This window comes from Topomyia yanbarensis, chromosome 2 (assembly GCF_030247195.1).
Source record: "Topomyia yanbarensis strain Yona2022 chromosome 2, ASM3024719v1, whole genome shotgun sequence".
Taxonomy (NCBI): Eukaryota; Metazoa; Arthropoda; class Insecta; order Diptera; family Culicidae; genus Topomyia; species Topomyia yanbarensis.
The window spans coordinates 181,841,929-181,868,488 of NC_080671.1; the positions used below are offsets into that span (position 1 = coordinate 181,841,929).

At 39.3% G+C, this 26,560-nt stretch overlaps 3 protein-coding genes across 3 annotated transcripts in view; 2 read left to right on the forward strand and 1 right to left on the reverse strand.

Annotated features, from left to right (window-relative positions):
- Positions 1 to 476: 476 nt before the first annotated feature.
- On the forward strand, positions 477 to 2,358 carry LOC131682310 (dolichyl-diphosphooligosaccharide--protein glycosyltransferase subunit 1). Its single transcript, XM_058963700.1, has 2 exons — positions 477 to 1,170; positions 1,231 to 2,358. The coding sequence occupies exons 1-2, from the start codon at positions 600 to 602 to the stop codon at positions 2,028 to 2,030; spliced, it is 1,371 nt and encodes a 456-aa protein (XP_058819683.1). The 5' UTR covers positions 477 to 599; the 3' UTR covers positions 2,031 to 2,358.
- A 1,039-nt stretch (positions 2,359 to 3,397) lies between these two features.
- Positions 3,398 to 5,154, reverse strand: LOC131682311 (small ribosomal subunit protein RACK1). The gene is made up of 3 exons (XM_058963702.1): positions 4,943 to 5,154; positions 4,653 to 4,861; positions 3,398 to 4,067 (listed from the first exon to the last, which is right to left on the reverse strand). Exons 1-3 carry the CDS (start codon positions 5,049 to 5,051, stop codon positions 3,450 to 3,452), a joined length of 936 nt encoding a protein of 311 aa, XP_058819685.1. The 5' UTR covers positions 5,052 to 5,154; the 3' UTR covers positions 3,398 to 3,449.
- A 10,619-nt stretch (positions 5,155 to 15,773) lies between these two features.
- LOC131682312 (serine/threonine-protein phosphatase PP2A) overlaps positions 15,774 to 26,560 on the forward strand; it is a 47,943-nt gene continuing 37,156 nt past the window's right edge. The window contains exon 1 of the mRNA XM_058963703.1: positions 15,774 to 16,102. Coding sequence (XP_058819686.1) covers positions 16,001 to 16,102 — 102 coding nt within the window. The 5' untranslated portion in view covers positions 15,774 to 16,000. The remainder of the gene's footprint in view (positions 16,103 to 26,560) is intronic.

Genomic DNA, 26,560 nt, shown 5'->3' on the forward strand with positions numbered 1-26,560 from the left:
GTTACGGCCAATTTCTTCCCTGGATGAAAACCGGTTTTCGCTGAAAACCAGTTTTCAGGTTGCTGGTGACCAATTAGCCGAAAACCGGTTTTCAACGAAAACCGGTTTTCATTCAAGTGAATGAATTGGACGTTAGAGATTTTACACAAGTTGAATGCTGAAGATGGACGTCAGTTCTCTGTGGTAATAATTATAATGTTTATTGTTTTATGATTGTTTGTAGGGTAAATGTTGTTGCAAAATTCTATTCGGGATGCCACCTAATTGTGTACTATCAAACGAGAAAAGCATAGAAAATTAAAAGCTAATTTGGATATAACGTAACGGAAAAACGTTTACAAATAAATCGAATCTACGAATTTGCCCCATTTACCCCCTGGCGAGTTAGCGCTTGCGAGAGTTTATCAATTTTTATGTCGACCAGACTAATATCGATTTTTACACGTCAATATTTTTTCAGTTGTCAAAAGCGGCGCTGATGTGTTGTGTGTGCGTGTCCTTCTGCGGTGGCTGCCTGAGAAAAGGGTGCATTTTGTAAATTTGGTGCGGCTTTTTTGTTTTCCTGTTAAAATAACTATTCTACAGTAATTAAAATAAGAATGATCAGAAGTGCCGTATTTCTGGCAGTGTTTGCTGTATATGTTTTGAGCGTACAGTCTGCAATCGATGTGGAAATTGAGAACAAAAATGTAGATCGTACCATCGATCTTACATCGCAGTTGGTTAAAATTTCATACAAGATCACACTGGAACACAAATCGAAAAAACCAATCAATAACTATCTGTTCATCGTGCAGAATGAGGAACGAGAACGTTTGGCATTTATTTCTGCTAAAGATTCATCTAAAAAAGACTTGAAGCTGACGGAAACTGCTTCACCGAAGGGTGTGATCTTTTCAATGAATCTTCCATCCGGGTCGCCAAATCCGGTTGTTTATATCGATACCGTCTTCACCAAATCACTTTTGCCGTATCCGACCTCGATTGCTCAAACTGATCGTCAGCTGGTACAATATTTTGGTAACGTGTACGTTTATTCACCATTCAAAACTGTCACCCAGAAAACAACAGTTCATCTAAGCTCGCGCAATGTGGAAAGTTACACCCAGTTTAAGCCAGCTGTTCAATCGGATAGTACTATTACCTACGGCCCGTATGACAACGTTGCTGGTAAGTGACATCTTATTTTTGGTGACGTGATGGTTTAAAAAGCAAATTTCTTTAAAACAGCTTTCTCGGTGGAGCCGCTGACTGTGCATTTTGAAAACTTCACCCCCTTCATGACAGTCACTAATCTAGAACGTGTGATTGAAGTCTCCCACTGGGGAAATATTGCAGTGGAGGAAACGATCGACATCGTCCATTCTGGAGCTGCATTGAAGGGAGCTTTTTCACGATACGACTATCAGAAAGATTCCCGTTCTAACCAAGCATGTGTTAAGTCATACAAAACGCTGCTTCCGGCGTCTGCCACCGGAGTGTACTACAGAGACACGAATGGGAACATTTCCACTTCGGCCATGCGCGTTCTGAAGGATTCAGTCGAGTTGGATCTCCGTCCCCGTTTCCCATTGTTTGGAGGCTGGAAAACTCATTACACTCTGGGTTACAACGTGCCCAGCTTTGAATACCTATTCCAAACTGGCGAAAATTTTCTGTTGAAGATGAGACTCGTTGATCATATCTTTGACGACATGATTGTGGATGAAGTTACGACAAAAATCATCCTCCCGGAAGGATCCACCAACATCAAACTGATCGCTCCCTATTCAGTAACCCGAAACTTAGATACTTTGCATTATACGTATCTTGACACTACCGGTCGTCCTGTGATCTCCTTCAGCAAGAAAAATGTGGTTGAGAATCACATTGCTGATTTCAATTTGAAATACAACTTTAGTCGGGTGATGATGCTGCAGGAACCGTTATTGGTGGTAGGATTTCTTTACATCATGTTTGTGCTGGTGATCATCTGGATGCGGTTGGACTTCTCCATTCTTAAGGAAAAAGAGCATCTCCATAAGGAGTGAGCTAGAAACCGTGATACATACATTCTTGTAATCGTAATAGTCATTACCGACAATTTTCCATGCTGCATTTTTCTTTTGCGAATTACTAGTTTTACGGCCAAAATCTCACATTGAATAAAACACTACAAAATGTGCGAATCAGCTGCTAAGGTCATTTTGCCACGCAAACCAATTTCAATAGAATATTTTCAAGAAACAACACACCTGTCCTGTATTGAGCACAGAAATTAATAGCAGTGATTATGTTGCAGTTTTGAATACTTACGCTGCAGTGTTAATAACTACAAGTTAGTAAATAATTAGTAACAATAAAGATTGAATAAAATTAGTAGTTTTTTTAATCAATAAAGAAAGCACCACCCAAACTAGAGTTTTCCCCATTTATTAACCCTTTTAATGCATAATGTGTTTAGAAAGATAACGAAAACAACCCAATATCAATTCCGAAAAATAAAGAAATAGGAAAAACCAACCCCCACTTATTTTTTTGGTTTTCAACAAACGCTAAATGACAATTTTAGAGAAATTTGTGTGTCAATGTTTATTTCTTGACGGCGAAAAAAAGTAAGTTCGATTACGCTGAAATATCGGCTGCATTCTAAATTACTACTATATTGCCACTAACGTTTTGGGTTCCTAAGGCAGTGGCAATTTTATAGTCACCAAGATTATTGAATAATACGGCGGCAAAAGTCATAAGAAAGTGAAGTGAGTTTTGGCGTCTCACCTCACCCGCCGCGCAGTATAAAGTACGATTCACATGATACATTAGGCTTCCGTCACCGGTACGCAACGTCAAGATTAGTTACATGCAGTTAAATGGAAGCATTCACACACATCAACGACACGGAACGTTTTCACCTACGGTACGTGTGAACGGGCGCAAGAGAAAAGTATTAAACTTATCCTGACGAAACGGTTACGTTCCGTTGACGTTGACGGAAGCTGATGTATCGTCTGAATCGTCCTTAAGGCTGATTATTTATCGAAAAATGTATGGACGTGGAACAATGTGATTTTTTTTTCAATTATTGAAGTTTTAACCTTAGGGTCATTCGCTTCTTTATGTATTAATTCTATGCCTAATTGTCAAGGTCTTCAAAAGGGTTGAACTAATAAAAACCATTCAAACGCTTGTATGTGGCACCGACTGGCCACGTTTCAACGGTAATTTCGTTATAGTCGTTTTGAAATATTTGTTTGGTTTTGCCAGTAATAGCAAAATTGACTGCCGTCAGCTATATTTTACGCAGGATTCTCCAATTTTAGAATTAAGCCACCTTCAATTGTTGCAAAACAGATTTATCGTGCCTGCATAAAACTAAGGGAGCTGAATTTCGAATGAACTTATAATGAGTTACACAGCCTTATCGACAAATACTTTTATTCATTGATCAAAATTACAGTATTCTCGCGATCTTAACGCGCCGATACAGACACCTGCCAGACACGAATGATGTTATCCGAGTATCCAGCATATAAGGTCTGTCCATCGGTGGACCAGGCCAGTGACAGACATTGCGGCGGGTCAGCCTTCGATGGCTTCAGCTCCTCAACCATGGTTTTGCATGCTAAATCCCAGATCTTAATCGATGGGCCATAAGCGACGCACAGCCAGTAGCGATTAGGCGAGAAGCACAGCGCGTTGATGACCTCATTGTGCTCCAAGGTGTGCAGATGCTTACCATCGTTTAGATCCCACAAGAAAGCCTTGCAATCCTTACCACCGGATGTGCACAGGGAACCATCCGGAGAAACGGATACGGAGTTTAGGTATCCATTGTGTCCCAAATGATCGATCTTAAGCTTGCAGTTGGCCAAATTCCAGACCTTCACGGTACGATCCCAGCCAGCGGAAACGATGATTGGATTGGTATGGTTTGGTGAGAATCGAACACACGAGACCCAATCGGAATGGCCATCCTCCTGGATGGTGTATTTGCACTCGGCCAATGTATTCCACAGCTTAATGGTTTTGTCACGCGATCCTGAGACAATCTGCCGATTGTCTACGGAGAATGCTACCGACAGAACATCCTAATAAACGAAAAAAAGGTTATATTGAGAAAACAAAATTAGGGTTTTAAACCAGCACATTTCATTTATCTAATTGTATCTTAACCATGGTCACCAAATTGCAAAGATGCTATCCGGCAAAAATGACAATCAAGATTTTCTCTAGCACGCTCAAAAATGAACACCATATTGAATATTAAATTATGATTCGACATGGAGCTGGGATTGTGCCAATATTTTTCAAATCGTGAAATGTGCCGGATCAATTTATGAAATAAGTATCGCTAACTAAATCTATCTCTAAACAATACCTATTTAAAACCAATCAACGTGTGTAGTTTAGCCACCGTTTATACAACCAATCGGGGAAAACGATCCAAGATCTTCTGCCACGCATTGGCGCTTATTTAACATAATCATGTTTCTTCTGCCTCGCATAGGCACTTTTCTAATGAAAACCCTAGCAACAAGAAATCCATGCTTGAATTTCTCATTCGACCGAAGGATTGACATCTGACAAAGCTTTCGATTTGTTCAGATGGCATTCGCTTAAGCTCCTAACTTTTGCAGTCAGCTTCGACCGCACACAATGTAATTATTTCACACCTTAGTATGGTCTTCAAAACGGCGAGTAGACTTTCCGGCGGCCAAATCCCACAGGCGAAGGGTTTTGTCCCACGAACCGGACAAAGCATAATTTCCATCGGATGATAGGACAACATCACTGATGAAGTGCGAATGACCGTACAAACGCTTTTGCGGGATACCATAGCTGGCATCGTCACGGGTTAGTTTCCAGACAATCAACGTCTTATCTGGAAGTAAAATAAATGACCATGTACCATGCGGTTTGCAACTCAATGTAAGTCGCCATCTTTAAAGCGTAGTGTACATACCTCGCGATGAAGACAGGATCATATCCGGATATTTCGGGTTGGTGGCAATTTGCGTTACCCAGCCAGAATGCCCTACAAGCTGACCACGAAGCTGCAAAGTTTCAGTCATGATTGCAAACTGTTGTTAAAAAGTCACTATTTAGTTAGCACAGACAGCGAGCGCGTGGCACACTGCTCGACGTTCTAAAATGAAAAGAAGGAACAACGAGCGTGAGCGATTCCCGACTCACGAGATTGACACTTTGAAAATTTCTTTGCGTGCGTGACAGCTTGGGCGGGCAATTCGATCAACCGCATGTTTTGACAGTTTGTATTGGTCCTTTCGAAAAAAATGCGATATCAGATGCCAAAACTGCCCAGTAAATGAAAAAGCGGCTACCCAGTGAGCAAATTTTCTGGCAGAGACCGCTCTGCTAGATTTCTGTAAGTCTTGGTTTGGCAGCCCTGTCAGATTTCTGCGCGTATCCTATCGGGTTAGTTGAGCTAGGGCGAACTCTGTTTCGCTCGCGTTATCTGGCAAATTTTGACAGGAACCAAGCAAAACCCTGGCATAACTCGGACATAAACTGTGCAAAGATCCTGTCAATTCCTACCTGGTAGAATTTAGCATGAATCGAGCAAAACATCTGACAAAGATGTTGCAGGAAGCGTGCAGAGATCTTGGCCGTACATTTCTGGATGGATTCTGGATAAAAGTGAGCAGCATCGGTTAGTTTAACCGCTTCTGTCAGAAACGGTTGTTGCATTTGAACGAATTCGTTGCCAGAATTCGCGCACAAATCGCGCAAAATGCTCGCAGAAACTCTGCCAGCATCAATTTTGCTTTGCTCAACTTTTGCTAACTTTCAGCTTGCCACGCTGATCGGGTAGGCGGATTAAAATAGATGCTGGCGATCGGTACACTCAAAAAAATGTAAAACTTATACCGTAAACCGGGGCGACATTGATCAATTTTCGAAGTAATCATTACATATTTTTAGACGCAACACATTTTTTTCAAGTTTAATATTTTTAAAACGATTTAGCATCAAAAGGCTAAAAATCAAAAGGCCGAAAAAAATAAGGCGAAATTTTAAAAGGCGAAAATTCAAAAGGCCTAATGCTAAAAACGTCGAAAAATCAAATGGCCGAAAACTTTAAAGGCGAAAACTCAAAAAGCCGAAAACCCAAAAGGCCAAATCTCATAAGGCAAACTTTTTTTATTATTCGTTTATTTCACATTGTGTTCTACCTGATTGATTAATCTCCTCATGTTTGAGTAAATCGAGCTACCGGGCGGATCGCACGTTTACGTACGAAACATTTCTAATACAAAAGAAGGATTGATACTCTAAAAATCCACCATACCCTTTGTCAAATTGTGCATTCATTGCGATTTTAATTCAGATTCAAATAATGCTCGAAAGAGGGAATCATCCCCTATGTTTGAGTAAACCGGGCAGTCGAAGTGATCACACTGTAGCGCAAGAGTTATTTGGCATACAGATTCAAAGAACTGCTCATATTTGAAAGAAGGAATCAATCCCTATGTTCGAGTAAAACGGGAATACGAACAGTTATGCAGTTGTAAGCAGCTGGCATGTAGCTCAAATGTTTGAGCATAACGGCAACTACCTAAATATTTAAATAACTTTAAATGAGTTTGTTTACCAATAGTACTAATATTGTACTTGAGCCAAAATTAATTAGATTATTCTTCTTTACCAATCAATAAAAAACATTTACGCCACATCGCTTCAAGTCGCGTGCTGTCCAACATCGCTGTCGCTCTGTTGGACTTAACCTAATTTATAGTCCCTATGTTTGAGTAAACCGGGCAAACGAGTGGATCACAGGTTTGCTTGTGAGGGGCCGCCGCTTCGGATCCCTGGGCTCGGTTATGCGGCAAAGCCGCATTACACTGCCTTCGCCCCAAGTGCTAGAGCAGTGTAGCAACCGATGGTTGAATATATGTAAGATCATTCAATAAATCATCGTTTGAAAAACTTAGCGAAATTCAAAAATGATGATATATATAATGCGAAAGAACAGCTTATGATATAAAAAAAGATAATAAGGATAATTTTAATTATTGAAACGCTGCATGGAAAACCAAAACTCACTGGCGATCATAATAATAATGGCCAAAACAAAACATACGTTTGGTGGATCGCAATTTTACACTATACTATACTAAAACGTAAATCATAGCCAAGTATCCATAATTGCAAAAATGAACAAGCATAAAAATTTTAAAAATGACTCAAAAGAGCTGCTCATATTTAAAAGAGGGCAAAATCAGCTTTAAAATGTATTCACTCGAAATATAATCAATATCAGGTATTGGATAATAACACATTATTATCATTGCTTTGTTTGTTTTGTTTCGTTCTATAAACAAGTTTGCCTTTCAAAATTCTGCCTTCTGAAAAGTTTGCCTTTTGAAATTCCGCCTTCCAGAAAGTTTGCCTTTTGAAAGTCCGCCTTTTGATTTTTCAGCCTTTTGAATTCGGCCTTATGATTTTCAGCCTTACGGCCTCGACCCTTTTAAAACATGTACTGATGTATGGAGAACAAGATTGAATGGTTTTACCTAAAATTGTCCGCTAACAGCTATTTTTTCAAAAAATATTTCAAGTTGAAGTCCGTTTTCGTGTTCCAGGGTGACTTTGATAACCTGCATATTCACCCACATTAAGTTATTGATGTCAATGTTTTTCATTCAAATGTTTGCCTAAACTAATTCTGGAAAGATACTCATTGTTAAATAGATGTTAATTGGTATTATACAAAGTATTTCAATGTACTTAAAATTCGAGTAATCAAAATTCGTATAATTTGTGTCCAACTAGAATAAAAGATTCTGAAGACCTTTATAACTGCTAAAATTATTTTATTTCAGTGCTTTATCAATGTACAAAAAGTTTCATCCATTTTAACACGTTGGCATATTGAATAATAAAAAAATGTTGAGAATTTTAGATTAAAATAATTGTCAACTAGTTTTACAAAAAAAATGTATTTAAAATAAACAATCTCTTAAAACTAAATTTGGCATATCCCAATCTAAAGGAAAATAAAAACTCGCTTGTAATTTATTACTTTTGCTCAAATCTGATATTTATTTGTTTTATAAAAAATAGACACTTTACGAAGCTTCGTAAAAATAAGGTAAAGTCAAATTTCGGTTTTTTTAAGTTTTTGTATAACAAATCAGTATTTTATATGTTTAGAGTAAAAATCATTCTAAATTAAAATGATTCGGTCGACTATTCTGGTTTAATAAGCGATCTACGAAAAAAGTTTCGAGTGATCAAAGTCACCCCGATGATCAAAGTCACCCCGGTTTACGGTACCTATTGATTTTATACATAGATTTTTGCAATAGGGATCTTTAGGGGTGTGCGGGTTAAGGTATATTCTGATGCAGATTAGTACCGTGAGTTAATATCTCAGTCCTTCTTCAGTTTTTGGTCCGAAACTATTGAAAAAAAACATTTTTTAGTTTGTTTCCTTTTAGGACAATAACACATCCAAACCCATGCGACTTGTACGACTCCATAGGTTGCCTTATCAGATCTACCATAGTTTGCAGATGGAACTTGGGATGGCAGGCTGCTAGCGAATTGCAAAAGTACCAGATCATGCTGTGTGGGGTGCTGTCCTGGTTACCAATGAGGCGAACGAGATATTTGCAGATACGTCATTTAGCAGGACAACTGTCAGTTTGTTGGTTGAATTTAATTTGCTTTTTTTATTTAAAAATCAGAAAAGAATAATTAAGGTTTAAGAATGATATGAGTGTACTCGTAAGGACAACCGCTATCAATACATATGAAAGACTGACACAATTTTTCCAAATTAAAGATCCCTATTAGCGGAAGCATACACACAGAAAAAAATATTGGTAAAAGTAAGAGTGTTCCCCTCTTAGCAAAAAACAACCAACGCCAACTATTAGGTTGAAAGTAAAACTTTTAAATTTATCAAGAATAATAATCAAAGTAAAAGTTTTCCTTTTAAGCAAATGAAGAATACCACTCAAAACAAAAGTTTTATTTTCAAACTAAGAGTATGCGTTGGTTGTTTTTTGCGAAAAGTGAAAAACTCTTATTTTTACCAACATTTTTTTTCTGTGTGTATAGACACTATTTGCTGGCACATAAACCTAATGTGTGTATTTACAAAAAATATTAATCTTACATTCACATTTCATAACTATAAGGCACATAATATCCGATTCTATAACAATGTGCACATATAACTTATGTGTGTACATAGATCTAGGGACAGATCACGTGTGATTCCTTTTTAAAAAATCAGCTAAATTAAAAAATCAAAATAGAAATTCGTAACGTATTTTGCGTGCAATGTATTTTAGTCCTACATTCAACAAAACGTCAAACAAAGTGAATCGGCGTAGGACGTTTGTTAAACAAACTTTTCTGCGAGGGAGTGCAAAGTTGATGCAAAAATGGCAATTAAATGCATTTTTTTAATTTGGTGTAAATTTGTTTTACATTCTTAAGCGGACCCTACACAATACCGGAGTATTGTCAAAAAAATATTGACAAGACAGCGTATTGATGAATCCCATTTGAATTCTACACGATCAATATTTTCAAAACGACATTACACGATCAATATATTGATCAATAATTGGTTTGTTGACAATATTTCTGCACGTGTAGGGTCCGCTTAAAGGCCAGTTTACAGCTCGGGAAATGGATCACGGGATTTGATCACAGAAAATTTTCCACCGAGATCTCTCCAAACTGTCAAACCAAAAACTCTACTGCTTCTTAAAAATACAAACAGTATTAAACTTGCAGCGAATTGCAAACCTTATAAAAATACTATTTTCCCCGTCGGAAACAATTTGTGTTGTATTATTCCAGGCCGGATGTGAAGAGCTTTAAAATCCCGTGATTTTTCCCGCGGACGGGTTTACACTTCAGGAAAACTGTCATTTTTGTGTAGACTCATGCCTCGTAACGGGATATAAAATCCCGAGCTCCATTTAAAATACACAGGGACCCAAATCCCGTGACACGTTTTCCGAACTGTAAACTAGCCTTTAGAGTGATCTGCCCCTAGTGCGTACCCCACTTCCCAAGTAACCATAAGCTTTAAGCCATTGCATTATATTGGCTATATATTTGAATTAATGTTGCATTGAAACTCCATTACAGCATTAACAATGCAATGAAGGTCTATATTAGCATCAATAATGCATAACTGCACAGCCGACATATAGCATTATCGCTTGCTTTATATGCGTATATAAAGCTGATATAACGCGTACATGCTTCAAGGATCTTTAAAGCATGTAAGCTTTACAAGTGCATTTAGTGCCATTATAGAGCAAATAAAAAGCCGATATAATGCTATTGTAATGCTGTGGATTTATTTGTTATGCAACTCTTCTTGAAGATTATTATCGGCATATTTCATTTCAATCGAACATTTGCAATATAGTCTAGGGAGCAAACGCAGCGCACTTACCGTGAAGGACGAGGCAAGGTACCTCAGTTCGAGACTGACTAAAAAGGTAATTTTCGTACACACTAAACCAGCAAAAAGTTGTTCAGTAATTTCTTTTGACGACATGAACAGTAAAGTGATATTTTTACGGAGCTATCAGCAAGTTGTTTAAAAAATTGCGGTAAAGTTTTCACTTTTTGGCGATTTTCAGTAATTTTTCGAATAATTTGCTGAAACCCGCAATATTTTTCACCGAATTTATCAGAACTTCTGTTTTTTCGGTACATAAACATTATCCAGTAAAATACTGACTGATTGTTCGGCAAAATTGTACCAACATTACCGAACCTCGTCAAAAATTTACAAAACAGGTACAGCAAATCATCTGTCAAGTCGCCATTTTCAGAGGAAACTGCTGACTGACCAGTATTTTTTGACGTTTGGAGAGAACGGATTGCGAAGAGTTCGGTAACCGAATTGTTTTACTGAATTGATTACCGAACGGTTTGCTGTTCAAAACTCCAGCAAAATTTTACTGTACCCAGTAATTCAAATTAAGTGTGTATAACATTCATATTATGTGAGTACGAAAACCCATTAAGGATATTCATTACAATGCAATTACGGTTTTAAACAGAACATCTTATTTTAAAATTGTATCTTTTTGCTCATCATACCGAAAGGAAACATAAGAAATGGTTTCAAAACCATGGCGGACAATGACAGCCAACTAAAACTTTTTAATAGCATTAGTATTGCCAGTATAAAACTTTCAAAATTGACATTTATGCGCTGGTGCTATATAATAGCATTAGTACTGCAGAAACGAGCTGTCAATCTCTGTATAGTAATAGCACTATATTTCGCCTTTTCTGGCATAATATCAGTATTTAGGGCTTCACGGCTCTTTAAGATAGCTTTATATGTGGATCTAAAGCAGATATTAGGCTACGTTATAATGCTTATTGGTTACCTGGGTTTGACAAGTCGTCCGTCCAAATTCAATTTTGACAAATTATCAGTGTTGTCAAATTTGGAAACCGTTCTTCAAACTCAATATTTCGATCGTGGTAGGCGCTCACTTCTGCTCTAAACTAAAAATTGAAAGTCAAATAAAAATATTGTTTTTCAGTTGAAAAACTAAATAGATTTCGATACGGGTTTGCACAGTCAACTGTAGTCCCATTTGACAGCGGCACTCAACTCGAAATGAGGATACAGAACATTTGCTTTTCGAAACTATTCGCTATTCGCAATCGACATACAAAAATCGGCTGACCAATTGGCGATTCTACCACAGACTAACAGACATAACACTATGAGGGAATTCCCTCAAAAAACATCGATCCGACAATTTTCCCAGAACACTAGCTCCACCTTTTATTCACAGTCCCAATCTCTCATTTACTGGTGGGTTACCCTTCAGGTTTGGGAACAATTTTTCACTAGTGGTCTATCCCCCATATGCTTGTTTATATGTCAGTGGCGCCATAATTTCAAATGTGGCCACAGTCCCAACTACAAATATATTTAAAATGACCGTTAAAGCGGGTGAAGCTTTGTTTTTGAGTGTTATGTCTGTTAGTCTGTGATTCTACGTTGAAACAGCTCACAGATAGCGCAGGAAGCAAAGTGTTGCTGATTTCATTCTGTTCTGTCATAGTGCATATATTTTCTGTAAACATTGGTAAAAAATAACTTTTAAACACCAAATCACCGAACAATTTGTTGATAATTGTTTATGAAAATGAAGGAAAGCCATCATTTTATAAGATGAAGAGTAAACATCTTGCGAAAAGAGTGTAAAACATGGTGATTTCTAATATTATTCACAAAGCTATATGTGTGCTGTTCCGAAATGTAATTTGTTGAGCACCGTAGCCGCCGCAACATCATTTCCCGTTCCTCTTAAGTTAAGCTAAACCTTTATGAGATGGTGTAAATTCATGAAACTCTCCAGATCACGCGAGGAAAAATATATCCGGCTAATAGGAGCTTTGTATCATACACAGCCGATCCTTCTCTCTGATAGTCTTCACTGAATCTCCTACGTAGTCCAAAATATGAAGGAGTTATGCATTGGAACTGATTGGGTCTCGGTTTCGAGTTGGAATTCTATTTACAGAACGATTTTTTATAACCACAATAATACCCCGATTACATTTCGAAGAAATGTATGAGCCAAATAGTTGCAAATGGCTGTTATTTCAGAATAGTTGCAAATAAAACTAAATTTCTTACTCGTTTCATTCATATTTTGGCAGGAGTAAGCTTTTTCCGAAAAGAAAATGAGGTTTTAGTAGTAAGCTACGACTCACTTGCGGGTGAAAAAAAAAGCAAACTGTATCACTTTGCCAGTTCATGAGCTGAATCATAGGTGTCGCATGACTAATTTTGGTTTTGCCGCAAATCGCCAATAGCGTTCATTACGGCAATTATTCAGTCTTATATGTAATGTAATTGGGCGATTATCATACTGTGGAAAACCAATCAGCGACACTCAATTTCAAATTTGAAGTTTGAATTGTAAACATAAATGAGCAGGGTAGGTGACAGCCATGAAACTTAAGGCTGATGGGACCGTTTGTCAAAGGTGTCAAAGATGACACTGTACAGACGGCTTGTCAAAAAAGAGTGCGCATTTGAAAACGCAGCCACCAGCAAAAAGCTGAATTTGCTGGATAACGCGGGCTATTTTCCAACTCAGATGAGCTACTTACCCTTCAATTTGCCGGCAAATTGAGGGCAGATAGGGGTCGATCTCAATTGCATCATTTGGGCGATTTGCAACCCGTCATTTTTTTTTACGACCTACCCGTCCTTAAATCGCTGCCAAATCGCCCACGGAGCGCGCCTTTTAATCACCCTTAATTGCCTAATATGAAAATTCGACGAGAACATTTCTCGCGTGTTTTTTGAAAAGGGTCAATAAGCATGCTGTCAAAATCACTTTGAGGGGAAATTCCGGACAAACCATTAGCCGCAGACTATAAATCTTAGCAGCAGACGAAAGAGAAAACTTTTTCTTCCATAAAATGTTAACATCCGTTCTCGGCGAGTTACGGTTTGGCTCAATTTTCTCTCAAAGTGAATTTTGACAGCATGCTTATTGGCCGTTTACAAAAAACACACGTGATTTCAAATAGGCCGACAAACAAAACGTAAACAATTCCGGTTAATACTTACTTCAAATGGATACTAACAAAGCTTTATACATACCTTAAATAAGCCGATTATCGAAAAGGCACATAAGCAAAATAACTTTTCACTTCTTCTCAAAAATAAACGGTTCATATACACCAAACAACAAAACGGAAAAAAATGTTCATGGGCCCTTTTCTTAATGAAAGACTATACTTGAAAAGGGAACAAAAACATCGCAACATCAAGAAAGGGATCAAAATAAACGTCACATAATCATTTGATGTAAACAAAAGGGCTCACCCGCACGCACTATAAACTAACGTCTCGCCGAAAAGGGATTTTGGGAGGGGGCACAAAAGCAGTGCGATGTTTCAAAAGGAACCAAAACATTTTTTTTAATAAATCTGGTATATTATTCGGAAAAAATGGTTAATTTAACACGGCATTGAGTTGTTTGGTTCTTAAATCAAGCTCCTGTTCATAGATGGGAATATAAAGTACGAGGTAATTTTTCAGGCGCCATTTTCTCAACATGAGCATATTGTATATAATGCCTTATGAAATGTTGACGTCGAATTATAAATAATACTTATTTTCGAATTTATTATCTACTCACATAAACTTATTAGCATACTAGGTAATCTCCACCGAACTATAGGAAGAATCAATGGTGAAATTGGTACTGCACACCTAAACTTACCACAATCTGACGTTCGTTAAGACTTTTGGTCAGGGATCTTGTTCTAGTATACTTTCACACGATTCCACGATTTTCCAGATTCGTTGGATAAATGAAGTGGACTAAACGAACAAAATACAAGCGAAAACATGCGAATTGCTTAAAAAACAATTATAATTTTAAGCCAAACTTGAACGCACATGTTAGGAAAACGCGAATAACAACCAAGTCCATTTCAGCCGTCAGAAAATTTGTCTTAGTATTGAAATTGCCTCTAAATCGCACCCGCAAATTGCATTTGTTCTTAGGGGCAATTGGGTCATTAATGAGAAAAAAATCGTTTTTTATTACAGTCGTGATTCGCTGGTTGGACTTTTTTTAACTGGACCGCTTTTTAGTTGGACCTCCGCTAGTCGGACCATTGTCCAACTAAAAAGCATCTGAATGTCAAAATCTTATGTCAAATTTACTTTGATAGTCAATCTGACAATTATTAGAGATGTGAATAGATGCAATTACACTACTAACGTCTCTTTTGGAGAGTTTTTGACATCTGTCAGTCGGTCCAACTAACGAATCAAATTCGTTAGTTGGACAGAGGTGTTGCCCAACCAACGAATCACGACTGTACTTACATCAATAAAGCTAATTTTCGTGATTGCAACAATGTTTTTTTTCCAACTCAGGAAACATGAAAATAATTTTAATATTTAAAATAAAGAAATATGTTGACAGTCTGGATTTGACGCTATAGGAAGGATTTGACATATCGCATTTCACGACAAATGATGCCCTGTCAGAAAAAATTAAGGCATGTTTTCTCGGTTTTCCCGCAGGGTTATTTTTATTTGACATAAACACCATCCATTGCATATAGTTTTTTTTTCATTTTGGGTGTTGTCCTGGTAGGCCAGATGTAAACAACCGCAGTTTTCCTATGTATGGTTGCCAAGTTTACATAAGATTTATTTTAAAAAACAAAAAAAATCGTTTTTAGGTATTTCAACGAATTTTTTTTTGAAGTAATGTTATATTATGTATATTGGACCTAAAATTTATCGAATGGAACGGAAAACTATATATAGCTTAATGACCCAATTAGCACAAGCGCGTTGAGTCAAACGTCAAAGTGGTCAAATTGTTTAAATCGCCTGACCATGATCGTCTGCCTTTTTTACTGGGTATCCTAGACGTCAAATAAGTCAATAAGACTATTGAGATATCTGACGTTTAAAATACGCACACTGAAATCTCGTATTTTTATACTACCGCCCTCCCCTTAGGCCCAGAAACGGTTTGCTGCCTCCCAATTCGCCGTGTAAAAGTTTCGTTTTCCTCCCAATTTGAACGTCAAAGCAGCACAATACCAACCCAGCTGAATAAGTCGATACCGTTCGCCGGCATGTATTTTAACCCGCCTAGTCGCCCTTTCGTTAACTGGGTAAATTTAAATAAGTCGACATCGGGTAGCGGTGTTTTGACATTTCTCGACAATCTGCGGTCGACGTACGACCAGTCTAGTATCAATCAATTTTGATTGATTTTCCGCAACGCTGCGGCCATTTTGTTAGAAGTGTGCTTGAGATTGGCTCGGGAGTTGAAATTCGGTCGGTATTTTATTCGTATTTTCCGTGCGTGAATACTACCGTAATCGCACGAACCGGTCCTCGCGTTTTTTAGTGCAAGTGTACACTCTGTGTTCCGGTGAAAAGCAAAAAAGTGGCAAGATTTAGCAGATCGATCGAGTAGTAGCAAAGAGTGAAAATAACAGGATGGAGGACAAGGCGACACTCAAAGATTTGGACCAATGGATCGAACAACTGAACGAGTGCAAACAACTGACCGAAACTCAAGTGAAAACCCTGTGTGATAAGGTAATGAAGGCCGGAAACAAGTTTCCGCTGTATCTATTTGCGAATCATGTTCTAATTTCGGAAATCGGTAAAAATTCCGGAGCAGTCACGCACACAGATTCGGCAGACGGAAAAAGATTTCTAATCTCACTGAGTAGACATGCAGTATTTTTTTTCATTTGTGTCCCATTTCCTTCAGCGGACAATGACATCAAATGGTGCATGATTACCCTTTCGGTTTAGGAACCTCTGATAATGGACTGGTGTTAGTCCGAGATAAAAAAGTTAAAATATTTTGTAAATTTATCGATCATCTACGGACGACGAAAAGTGCGTAGGTATTCATTTTTGTTGAATATCAGACTCACAACGATGTGAAAAGTGAGTTTGTGAAGTTTAATGTTCACTTGCGTGTACGATAATAATAAACGTCATTTCATCAGGTTTAGTTATTACGAAGATGCTATTCATGTTGCTGTCGGTGTTTCCGGGAGTGGCGAAATTTGCCAAAGATATATTCTTCTGATGTGGTTTTCGATTTTGTATCGGGGCTATACCAGCGTAGAGGACGAAAGAGATAAGCGCATAGTGCATCAAGGCGAGTGTAGGTGGTGTTCTACCGGTGATGTAGTGTATGAAAAAACGAAAATTCCACAAGATTGGTTTGGAATGAGTTATCGGGATGCTCTGATAGTAGGGCATTGTTAGCAGTGACACCCTACTAAGGACAACACCGTCATTGATTTCACTGTTCGAGATCAACATTCATACATGCTTGATTCGGCATAACATTATGGTTCATAATCGCAAGTCAATGGGATCCCCTGTTTACATGAAACTGACTTGCGATTGGAGGCAGATTATTTTTTTCCAATTGCCGAAAATTTAGTCTCTCTTGACCGGATAAGTAGTTTCGATTGTCAGGTTCTCTAATAAATACCATTTAGTTGAACATAAGTATATTTTTGCCATCAGTCTACATAAATAAAAATATGTAATATTAATATACATAATTGTAAATATTTGTTTTTGCTCTACATATCCTAGCGCTTTGATACCAATTTCAAAAATAATCGTCCTGATTTAGTGGTGCTCGAGGTAATGCGCTGTTTTTATGATACGATTGTCATATGTTATTTTTGTTTTTGACAATGCACTAGACCGGTGTAGACGGTGCTGCACTCATTCAAACTTGGGTATATTCAGTTTATCTCCTAAACCTACATTAAACACATGTAACAGGTTACCGTACGTTTAACAAATTACAAAAATTACAAATCACTACACTGATGGTATTAACACAAGGCAAAAACGAAATTGCTAATAGTTTCATATCCAGGACGAGAAGGTTTCTAGGAAGCATAAAAATAAATGTTGGACGAAGCATCTCAAACAAAATACGTGATTTTTAGCTTCTGCTGCAGCCTTTTCTAACAAAGGGTTTCCACCACCAAAGGGGTCATATAATAAGATAGGTTGCGAAATTGATCGACACAGCTCGTCAAAATTTTGATAGATACAAGTTACTTGGTTCATGATTAAGAACCTCTCGAGGGATTATTGACTGTCATATAAAGAGAAAAAAAACGTTCTACACATACCTTCAAATCTCAACCTTTACTAAGTTATTGAATTTTTTATGTTAAAAACTTAGTTGTCTTAAAATAGCTCTAACTCAAAAAATATACTTTGTATTTCAAATCTTTTGGATCCATTGGATAGGTGAGAATATTTTTCGTTGAAAAATGTCCTCAAATGTTTCAGCTAATGAGGTTAAGTAACCTTTTCAAAGAAATTTATTTAAAATTTAACAATTTTGATCGATTTTTCGTCCATTTCGCGAAAATCTTAATAGATAACATCACCATTTTAATAATTCAAATTTTTAGTCTTGAAGAGTTGCATAATTTGTTCCTTGACATGATACGCTTATCTTTTCTTGTTTTCATGTGTTTGGGTTATTGAACTTGGATATTTTTATCTCATATTCACTTAAACTAGCTCTTATTGAACAAGTATGGCACTTATTGTACCTTTCCTTATTTTTATTCGAAAGCTAGGAAAATTTTGCATAAAAAAAGGTATAAATACCTTTCAGTTAAGTGAATTTAGTATTCTTTTAGAAATTAATATTTTAAAGTTAGTGTTATTATCAGCATTTTCGTTATTTTCTTGCAATAGTAAATGAGAAACAGCACCATTATTATCATGGAAATAATGCATCTCAGCAAGTTTTGCAATTCTTTCTTTGGTTCCATTCAGTTATCTCTTTTAGCTACGAAGCAACATCATTTTTATCACCTCGTTTTATATACAAAAACAACGATTTCGAATCCACTACATTTGTGATGAGGCCACGCTGTGCTAACTATTAAATTGCAGCGAAATGAAAAGCGATAGGGATAAAGTGTCAAATAACAAGTTGTAGAGAATATTAAGGGCCACCAAATGAACAATAGTGATGATAAAATTAGTTGATTAATAATTAGAATAATTACAAAACTCAAAAAAACTAATTTTGAGTTATTTTACTAGTAAAAAGTCATTTAGTACACTTAACTAAAAGATATCTTTACATACATCGAAAGGAAATTTTCTCAATTTTCCAATGAAGCCCTGGTAGTAACGATATAAAGCATATTTTAAAGATTAAAGTCTTTTAAGCACTTGCAGGTCGATTACATGAAAAAATTGAAAATAAATTACAAGGAATCGTGAAAAGATAGGAATATCATGTTGAAGAACAAATTATAAATCGTCCTCAAACCCATCTTTTGGATAATAGATATTGCTATAATCATAATTCATTATTTTGAGAAAATTAACAAGAACCTCATCAAAAACACCAACTTTGAACTACTTTACAACTAAAAGGTAAATAAAACCAATTAACTGAGAGATATGAGAACACCTTTCAATTTTCTCACCTTTCCAATGTAACTTAAAGATTTAAAATACGAGGTTTACTTTTCGAGTTAGAGGTATTTTAAGATAAGTAAGTTTTTTACACAAAAAGTTCAATAACTCTAACGGTTGAGATTTGATGGTATGTGTAGAACGATTTTTTTTCTCCAAATATGACAGGCAATCACTCCTCGAGAGATTCTTAATCATGAACCAAACACCCTGCATAATAAAAAATGTCCTGAGATTCGGGAAAACCATTTTAGCAATAAAAAAATTACAAGGGGCAATGGTTGTACGAACTGTTGACGTAACAATAATTAACTTGTTAGTATTGTAACTGAACCCAAATCCTGCGTGATGGAAAACTGAACTGTTCTTTCTGAATACCTTCAAGTGAATGAATACCAAGTTCGTTGCTAACCCATCTAAACATGGTATGTTCGCACGCTTTGATCATTTACATAATATAATCAATTAATAAATGACTTGATAATTTCTTCATAAAAAGCTAGACAATTATTAATATGTGATATATCATTATATACAAATTCCCTCTCGCAGGTTGATGAGATTGACGCTATTGTAAACACCAAGCCACAATAGATTCAATAGAGTTATCTAAATATAAGGACCTTCGCTCTATTTGCACCAAGTTCTACTAGGATATCACACTATTTCGTTGATAACTCGACTTAGAGTGACAGGATTGCGCTTAAATAGGTATCATCATCCTTGATTCGTTTCTAAAGAGTAGTACAGTTAAATTTTTTGCCTGGAAAATGTAAAATGCTCACGTTTGAGCGAAGCGAAAAGTGGATTTCAACGTAACCCCCCCAACGAGCTAATGCGTAGAGATAGCAGATACTGCTCTAACCAATTTGTTGAAATGGGTGGGATGAAGAGAGGTGTTAAGATGAATTACGGAGCAGTAACCCTACTAGAGGTTAATTAGTTCTCATGTTGATAATCTACCAATCATTATGACTACCCAGGATTTGATTTATATAAGAAGCCCGCCTCAAGATGTTGATTACAATGCGCCTCGATACTGGTGTATCGAGGAGGCCGGGAGGGTTGATATGAGCCTTTTTACTGTTCTATACCTTTCCTCTATTTACCCGCTCATAACCAACAATCAACCAGTAACAAATAGATAATTGAGAAAGGATGTGCTATGTATGGTGGTTGGCTATTCAAGTATTAGTAGTGTTTGAAGTACTAAGTCTTTTATGCGATGATCATAAGTTATGACTAGGCGTCATCCTAAAATCTAAAAAAATCTATGTAACGAAACTATATAATTTTTGCACACCTATAACTTCGAGTCGATTCTTTAATCACTTCTACTCCACACAAAAACAACTGACATGAATATGGGTACCGATATATTTTCTGTACCATAAAAGTAGCCCTCCCCAAGGTTTAGGGGTTTGACGGTACTGCAAACATCAATTGCTTTAAGATGTGTACTGCATTACGCCTCGATAGTGGTGCATCGAGGAGACCGAAAGGGCTTATGCGCCTTTTTTATGTTATATGTTGCTTCATACTCTGCACCAGCGCATACAAACGCTAAACCACTGGACTATGCGCGGTGGCGTGGCCGACTGGCGGATCGACGTAGATTGACTTTTGCTGTGTGCCGTATTTGCAAATATTGTTCTATTGGTGGTATTCGTGGACGGGGCATTGGAGAGGGAGTCATTGTGTGTCCATTTATCGGTCGACTTCGTCATCGTGCATATACTAATTAAATTAATTTAATAATTAAATTAATTTAATAAAGTAGAATAAGTAGAAACCTATTAGTTGTAGCTTTGTGATAATCGTAGTTTTTCGTTCTAGTGTACAACTGTTATGTGCTAGTCGTATGTCTATCTATGTATGTATTCGTCTGAGTATTTGTGATAGTTGGGTCAGGGAATGGATGCAGAACTGACGTATATGATAGAATAGTGGCTAATACTTCTGGTGATCAATCTGAGCATTTGGTTCTATTCATTCGGAAAAATCGGGCTGGATAAATTAGGGTGAAATAAATTTACCGACGCACGCGAGTCATCCATTCCCGGCCAGCATAGCATGATCAAAGTCTAACAGCATGCAATTGTCGGTAATGATAAATATACAACATTTGCTGCATATAGACGAGTTTGATTGCATGTTACATGTGTTTTTCTATTCTACTTCATTGGTCTGTTTCTTTTGTACATCAATAAGTTTGCTTTTCCATTATTTATGTATACCAAAATAGTATTGTTCAATTTATACACTTCTAGTCAAGCTCTTTGCATCTTTTTTTTCTTTATTCGGCATGTTATGATTCCTTTTATTATTATATCTCTACCATACGCTATCTATACTCATATAGGTACAAACGCTCGTGGCCTTCGCGATAACACAAACCTGGCCACAAACGCGACCATGTAATTGCAATAATCCACATATACTTACGCCCGCGATTTTGCCTACATGAAGACACCCCGGTAGTTAAGTAAACGTGGCATCTTTAAACTTCCAAACGCGGTCTTAAACATTAACCCACCACTCGCGCGATCATGAAACGGTCACGTCCGAAAGTTTTACCAGTCTGGACTAATGCCTTCAATTGAACCAATCATAAAAGTGACGCTCATATTTACTAAACAACACGTTCCATGGTGACATGACCTGGAACTCAAGTTTCCCCATAGGGAAACGGACTACCATCTGTACCATACACTAAAAATTAAACATCAGATTCACGGTCCGCGCGCGATCAAACTGCGTCATTATAAAATCGAAGTTTTACACGCGAAGTCACATACACGTGACAAACACGATAATATACAAATGCTTGAGCCCTTCGCGACCATCCCCGGCAACTACACCCGCGATCTCGTAAACATGATAACATCCCGGTGATAAAGTGAACGTCTCAGCTCCTATAAATTTTCAAACGCGGTCTCAAGCGTGAACCTAAAAACTCCCGCGGTCGCACGATCATGAATCGGTCACTTCCGGATGTTTGTATCCTTGATATCAGCAGATTAGGTCCATGCCTTCAATCGGATCAATTAAAAAAAGAAAGCTCTCATATCCACTGGACACCACGTTACATGGCGACATGACCGAGGACTCTAGTGATATGGGGTAACTTACTCCCTGTCAGAATGTGTGTTGCTCGACAGCAGTGAGTACTCGCAGATTTTATCAATCTTCACTTTATTGTAGATGAAACGTATGGGATGATTATAAAATTCCTAGAATGATTAAGGTTTTAGTTTGATAGGATAATGCATACATTCCCTTACTTTTAGTGACTGTACTGTCCTGCAACGTGTTTAAACTTTCCGGAGAGCGATCAATCTGGCGACACTATATGCAATTTATACATCAAATCTATTTGTTAGCTGACAATCTGACCACTCACCCTAACGACTCAGTTCAGCACTGTACTGATTTCTACGCGAACGTGAGCTTCAAGGCGGTACTTGTACTCTTAGATCCGTACTAGGTTGTCCCCGTACTATCTTGATCCGTACTGTAGCTGTAAGTTTTAGGTTTAGTTTTAGCTCTTAAATTGAATATAGGCTCACCTTTTCACAAATAGAATTGACTAAATTAAGAATTGCAAATAATCGATACCGCTCACTAATCCTCACACACTAGAAAATTATTAAATGCTTCTAACTGTGATAGTTTAGGTTATACAATTTACGATTGTTCTTCACGAAATGACTTGACAACTATTTCCTCCGCTTGTTCGACTGTCTTTCACGTCACCCTTATTCGTGCCAATCCCCCGAGAAGGCGGAAGGCGCGGTTAGTGTTGTTGATTTGTTGCATGGGCGCCGAGGGGCTCGCTTAACTGTGTAGCGCTGTTAACACTCCCCCCGGAATGCAGTAAGGGTCTCCCTGAAGCATTCATCTCAACGCCTACGTCCAGGACAGCGAGTTTAACGGCAGGCCTCTCGTAGATTCCGTTGGCCGTCTGCACCGTCGCCCATCTCACTTGTCCATCTGCACCAGGTTTGACGCAGATAACTCGACCCTTCGGCCAGCAGTTTCGCCGTAGATTTGGGTCCACGATGATGACAACGTCGCCGACTGCAATGGGTTTTGCTGTTGTGAGCCACTTCGGTTTCCGAGTAAGCGTTGGAAGATAGTCTCTAACCCACAACTTCCAGAATCGGTTGGCCATGTCCTGCGAACGTTGCCAGCTGTTTCGTAGAGCTGCAGAGCTGTCGTCGAATGGCACCCACGGTCGTAAGCCGTTTTGCGTACCCAGCAGAAAGTGATTGGGCGTCAGCACTGGAGATTCGTCGTTTTCCAGCGGGACGCTAGTGAGTGGCCGCGAGTTGAGAACGTTCTCAACTTCCACCAACGCGTTCTGGAGCACCTCGTGAGTTGGCGTAGCATTCGATTGCAGCACAGTTAGGTTCCGTTTCATGGACTGAACCAGACGTTCCCATGCTCCTCCCATGTGAGGAGAGGCTGGCGGATTGAAAGTCCATTCCGTTCGAGCCGTGGTGAACTCCCGCATCAGCCGGTCGTCGTCGAGTTCCTGTAGCGCTAGCTGTAGCTCCTTACTGGCGCCCTGGAAGTTTGTGCCACGGTCGCTGTAGATCACTGCCGGAACTCCCCTTCTAGCGAAGATGTTGCGTATAGCCATGATACAGGAATCTGTCGTCAGTGTGTGAGCGAGTTCTAAGTGTACGGCGCGAATGGTAAGACATGTTGCCAGTACCCCCCAACGTTTTTCTGTGCGTCATCCGACGGATACCGTCATTGGGCCAAAATAATCTATCCCCATGTACGTAAATGGTCGAGCAAAGGCAGCCAGGCGAGCGAGTGGTAGATCGGCCATCGCAGGTGGTTGCGGGGCAGCCTGGTTATTTTTACACTGTTGACACTCCTTCCGAATTGCACGGTATGTTACCTTCAGACGTGGACTGCGGAATCGCTGGCGAAGCTCGTTGATGATCGTCTCATGGTTCTGGTGGTTAAACTGCTTGTGTGCGTTGGACACGATAAGCCTAGTGATGTGGTGATTCCGTGGAAGAATAACCGGATTAGCGGCGTCGTAATCTGTGAATTTACATTCTTGGGTTCGGCCGCGGGCCCTTAGAATGCCATCCTTGTCAAGAAAGGCGCACATCTTGCGTAGCGAACTGTTGTTTTTTATAAACTTGCGTTGCTGGGTGGTTGATAAGGGTTCATTCAGGACTGCTATCTCATCGGGATACGCACTGCCCTGTGCAAGACGAAACAGGTAATTTTCCGCCTTTCTTAGCTCGTCGCGAGTCAGAGGGCCACTCTGCCTTGGTTTTTTCATCTTAGCTTGCCTCAGGTTGTCTACGAAACGGGTCACATAAGCCATTCGGCGCAGTAGAGAAGACCATTCCGAGAAATCATGTGGCTGAACCACTGGGTCCAACGGCACGGTATGAAGCAGAAGATGAGGCCGCAACTCCTCTTTAGTCGATCCAAATGAGTGCGGGGAAACAGGCCATGCTTCCTTCGGTTGCCAGAGAAAATTGGGACCGCAAAACCATCGACTAGAGGCTGTCATATCTGGAGCTCGTGTCCATTTGGTTCCCTCGTCTGCCACGTTCAGCTTCGTTGGCACCCACTGCCATTCGTTGACGTTCGTCGTTTCCAGGATCTCGCTAACACGGAAGGCCACGAATTGGCTATACCGACGGTGATCCGAGTTGAGCCAGCAGAGGACATCTCTGGAGTCAGTCCAGAAGAAACGTTGATTGATTTTGACGGATAGCGATTTGGCAATGGTTCCCGCTAATCTCACGCCTATCACAGCGGCTTGCAGTTCGGACTTCGGAATGGGGAGAAACTTTAACGGCGCGACTCTCGTCTTTGCTCCGGCCAGTCTGCATTCGATGGTTTCTCTTTCCTGAAAACGCAAATACACTGCAGCTGCGAAACCGTTCTCGCTTGCGTCGACGAACGTGTGCAGTTGTACCACCGTTCCGTCCGTCGCGGATGTGAGTGTTCGGTAGCATCGAGGTATTTCGATAGACGATACCTGCGGCAACACTGTCAGCCATGACAACCACTTTTGAAACAACGACTCATCGATGGGGTTATCCCAGCCGACTGAAGTTCTCCAGATTTCTTGCAGCAAGGATTTTAGTTGCATTAGGAAGTGTGCTATGAGTCCTAAGGGATCGAATATCATCATTAACGTCCGAAGCACTTCGCGTTTTGTCGGTCGTCGCCGCCCACTGATCAGTAGCTGCTCGTACCGCGGTGACATTTTATATGTGAAGCAGTCTGTTGAGGTGTTCCACCACATTCCGAGAACCCGTTCTGACACGTGTTTGTCGCCGATACTGAGGCTTTTCTCATCGGAGCCTGTTTCGCTCATAGCTGCCACAACTCTGGGTGAGTTGGAGATCCAGTTCCGCATTTCGAAGCCTGCTGATCTGTGCACTGTCTGTACTTCTCGAACCACTTGTATTGCTTCCTCCTCAGATTCCACACTCAGAAGCATATCGTCAACGTAGTGTTGCTTTACGATTGCGTGAACTGCTTCTGGGTGTTCTTGTTCGAATCTCTTTGCATTGTAATTTTTTACGTATTGTGCCGTACTCGGCGAGCAGCATGCGCCGAACGTCATTACCTGCACTACGTAGACGCTAGGGTCGATATCTGTCTCGCAGGCCTTCCAGAAGAAGCGTTGGCAATGCTGGTCGTCCTCCCGCATCCTTACTTGGTGGTACATCTCACGGATGTCGCTGCATACCGCTGTCCGAAATTCCCGGAACTGGATCAGAACAGATAGAAGAGATGTCAGTTGGTCTGGGCCTTTTAACAGAACTGAGTTGAGTGAAACTCCAAAGGCGGTGGCAGCTGCATCCCATACGAGTCTCGTTTTGCCCGGCTTGTTCGGATTGACGATTGGAAATATCGGAAGGTACCAAACTCGTGGGCGGTTTACTTCCAGCTCTTCCGCGGACAACTTGCGAATGTAGCCTTTGTTGATATGATCCTGGATTTTCGCGTTCAATTCTCCCGCCAGAAGTGGATCCTTCTTCATGCGGTTATCTAGGCATCGCCATCTTCGCAGTGCCATCGCTGCACTATCCGGAAGTCGGACCGAATCGTACTTCCATAGAAGCCCGGATTCGAAACGGCTGTCTACGGGCCGAGTGAGTGATTCCAGCATTGACTGTGCTCGTTGGTCCTCGTGTGACAGAAGTAGTTTACTTTGCTTAGATATGCCCAAGCTGTCGAGGGCAAAATAACCTTTGACGAGTTCGTGAAGATCTTCACTGGTCTCTCTGTTGCACTGGCAAATCTGTAGCGCATGATAGTTTACGTAGTGCCCAGCATTCTTCTCTCCCACACAACTGCCGAAAACAATCCAGCCGAGCCGTGTTTTGATTGCAATCGGCTCATTTGACTGTCCTTCGCGACTCTTCATTGCATATCCGAGAGTGACATTATCCAAGCCGATTAGGATTCGCGGATTGGCCTCGTTATACGACTCAATCGGTAGTCCCATGAGGTGCTGGTATCTCTGTTGCAACTCCGAGGTAAGGAGAGTCTGTGGTCGGATCTGCAAAT

What these genes read in the sequence shown, in the direction of transcription:
- LOC131682310 (XM_058963700.1), top strand. Translation starts at nt 600, where the DNA reads ATGATCAGAAGTGCCGTATTTCTGGCAGTGTTTGCTGTATATGTTTTG. An exon ending in CCCGTATGACAACGTTGCTG is followed by an intron (nt 1,171 to 1,230) that starts GTAAGTGACATC and finishes TCTTTAAAACAG; the next exon opens with CTTTCTCGGTGGAGCCGCTG.
- LOC131682311 (XM_058963702.1), bottom strand. Translation starts at nt 5,051, where the DNA reads ATGACTGAAACTTTGCAGCTTCGTGGTCAGCTTGTAGGGCATTCTGGC. An exon ending in GATCCTGTCTTCATCGCGAG is followed by an intron (nt 4,862 to 4,942) that starts GTATGTACACTA and finishes TTTTACTTCCAG; the next exon opens with ATAAGACGTTGATTGTCTGG. An exon ending in GTTTTGAAGACCATACTAAG is followed by an intron (nt 4,068 to 4,652) that starts GTGTGAAATAAT and finishes TTCGTTTATTAG; the next exon opens with GATGTTCTGTCGGTAGCATT.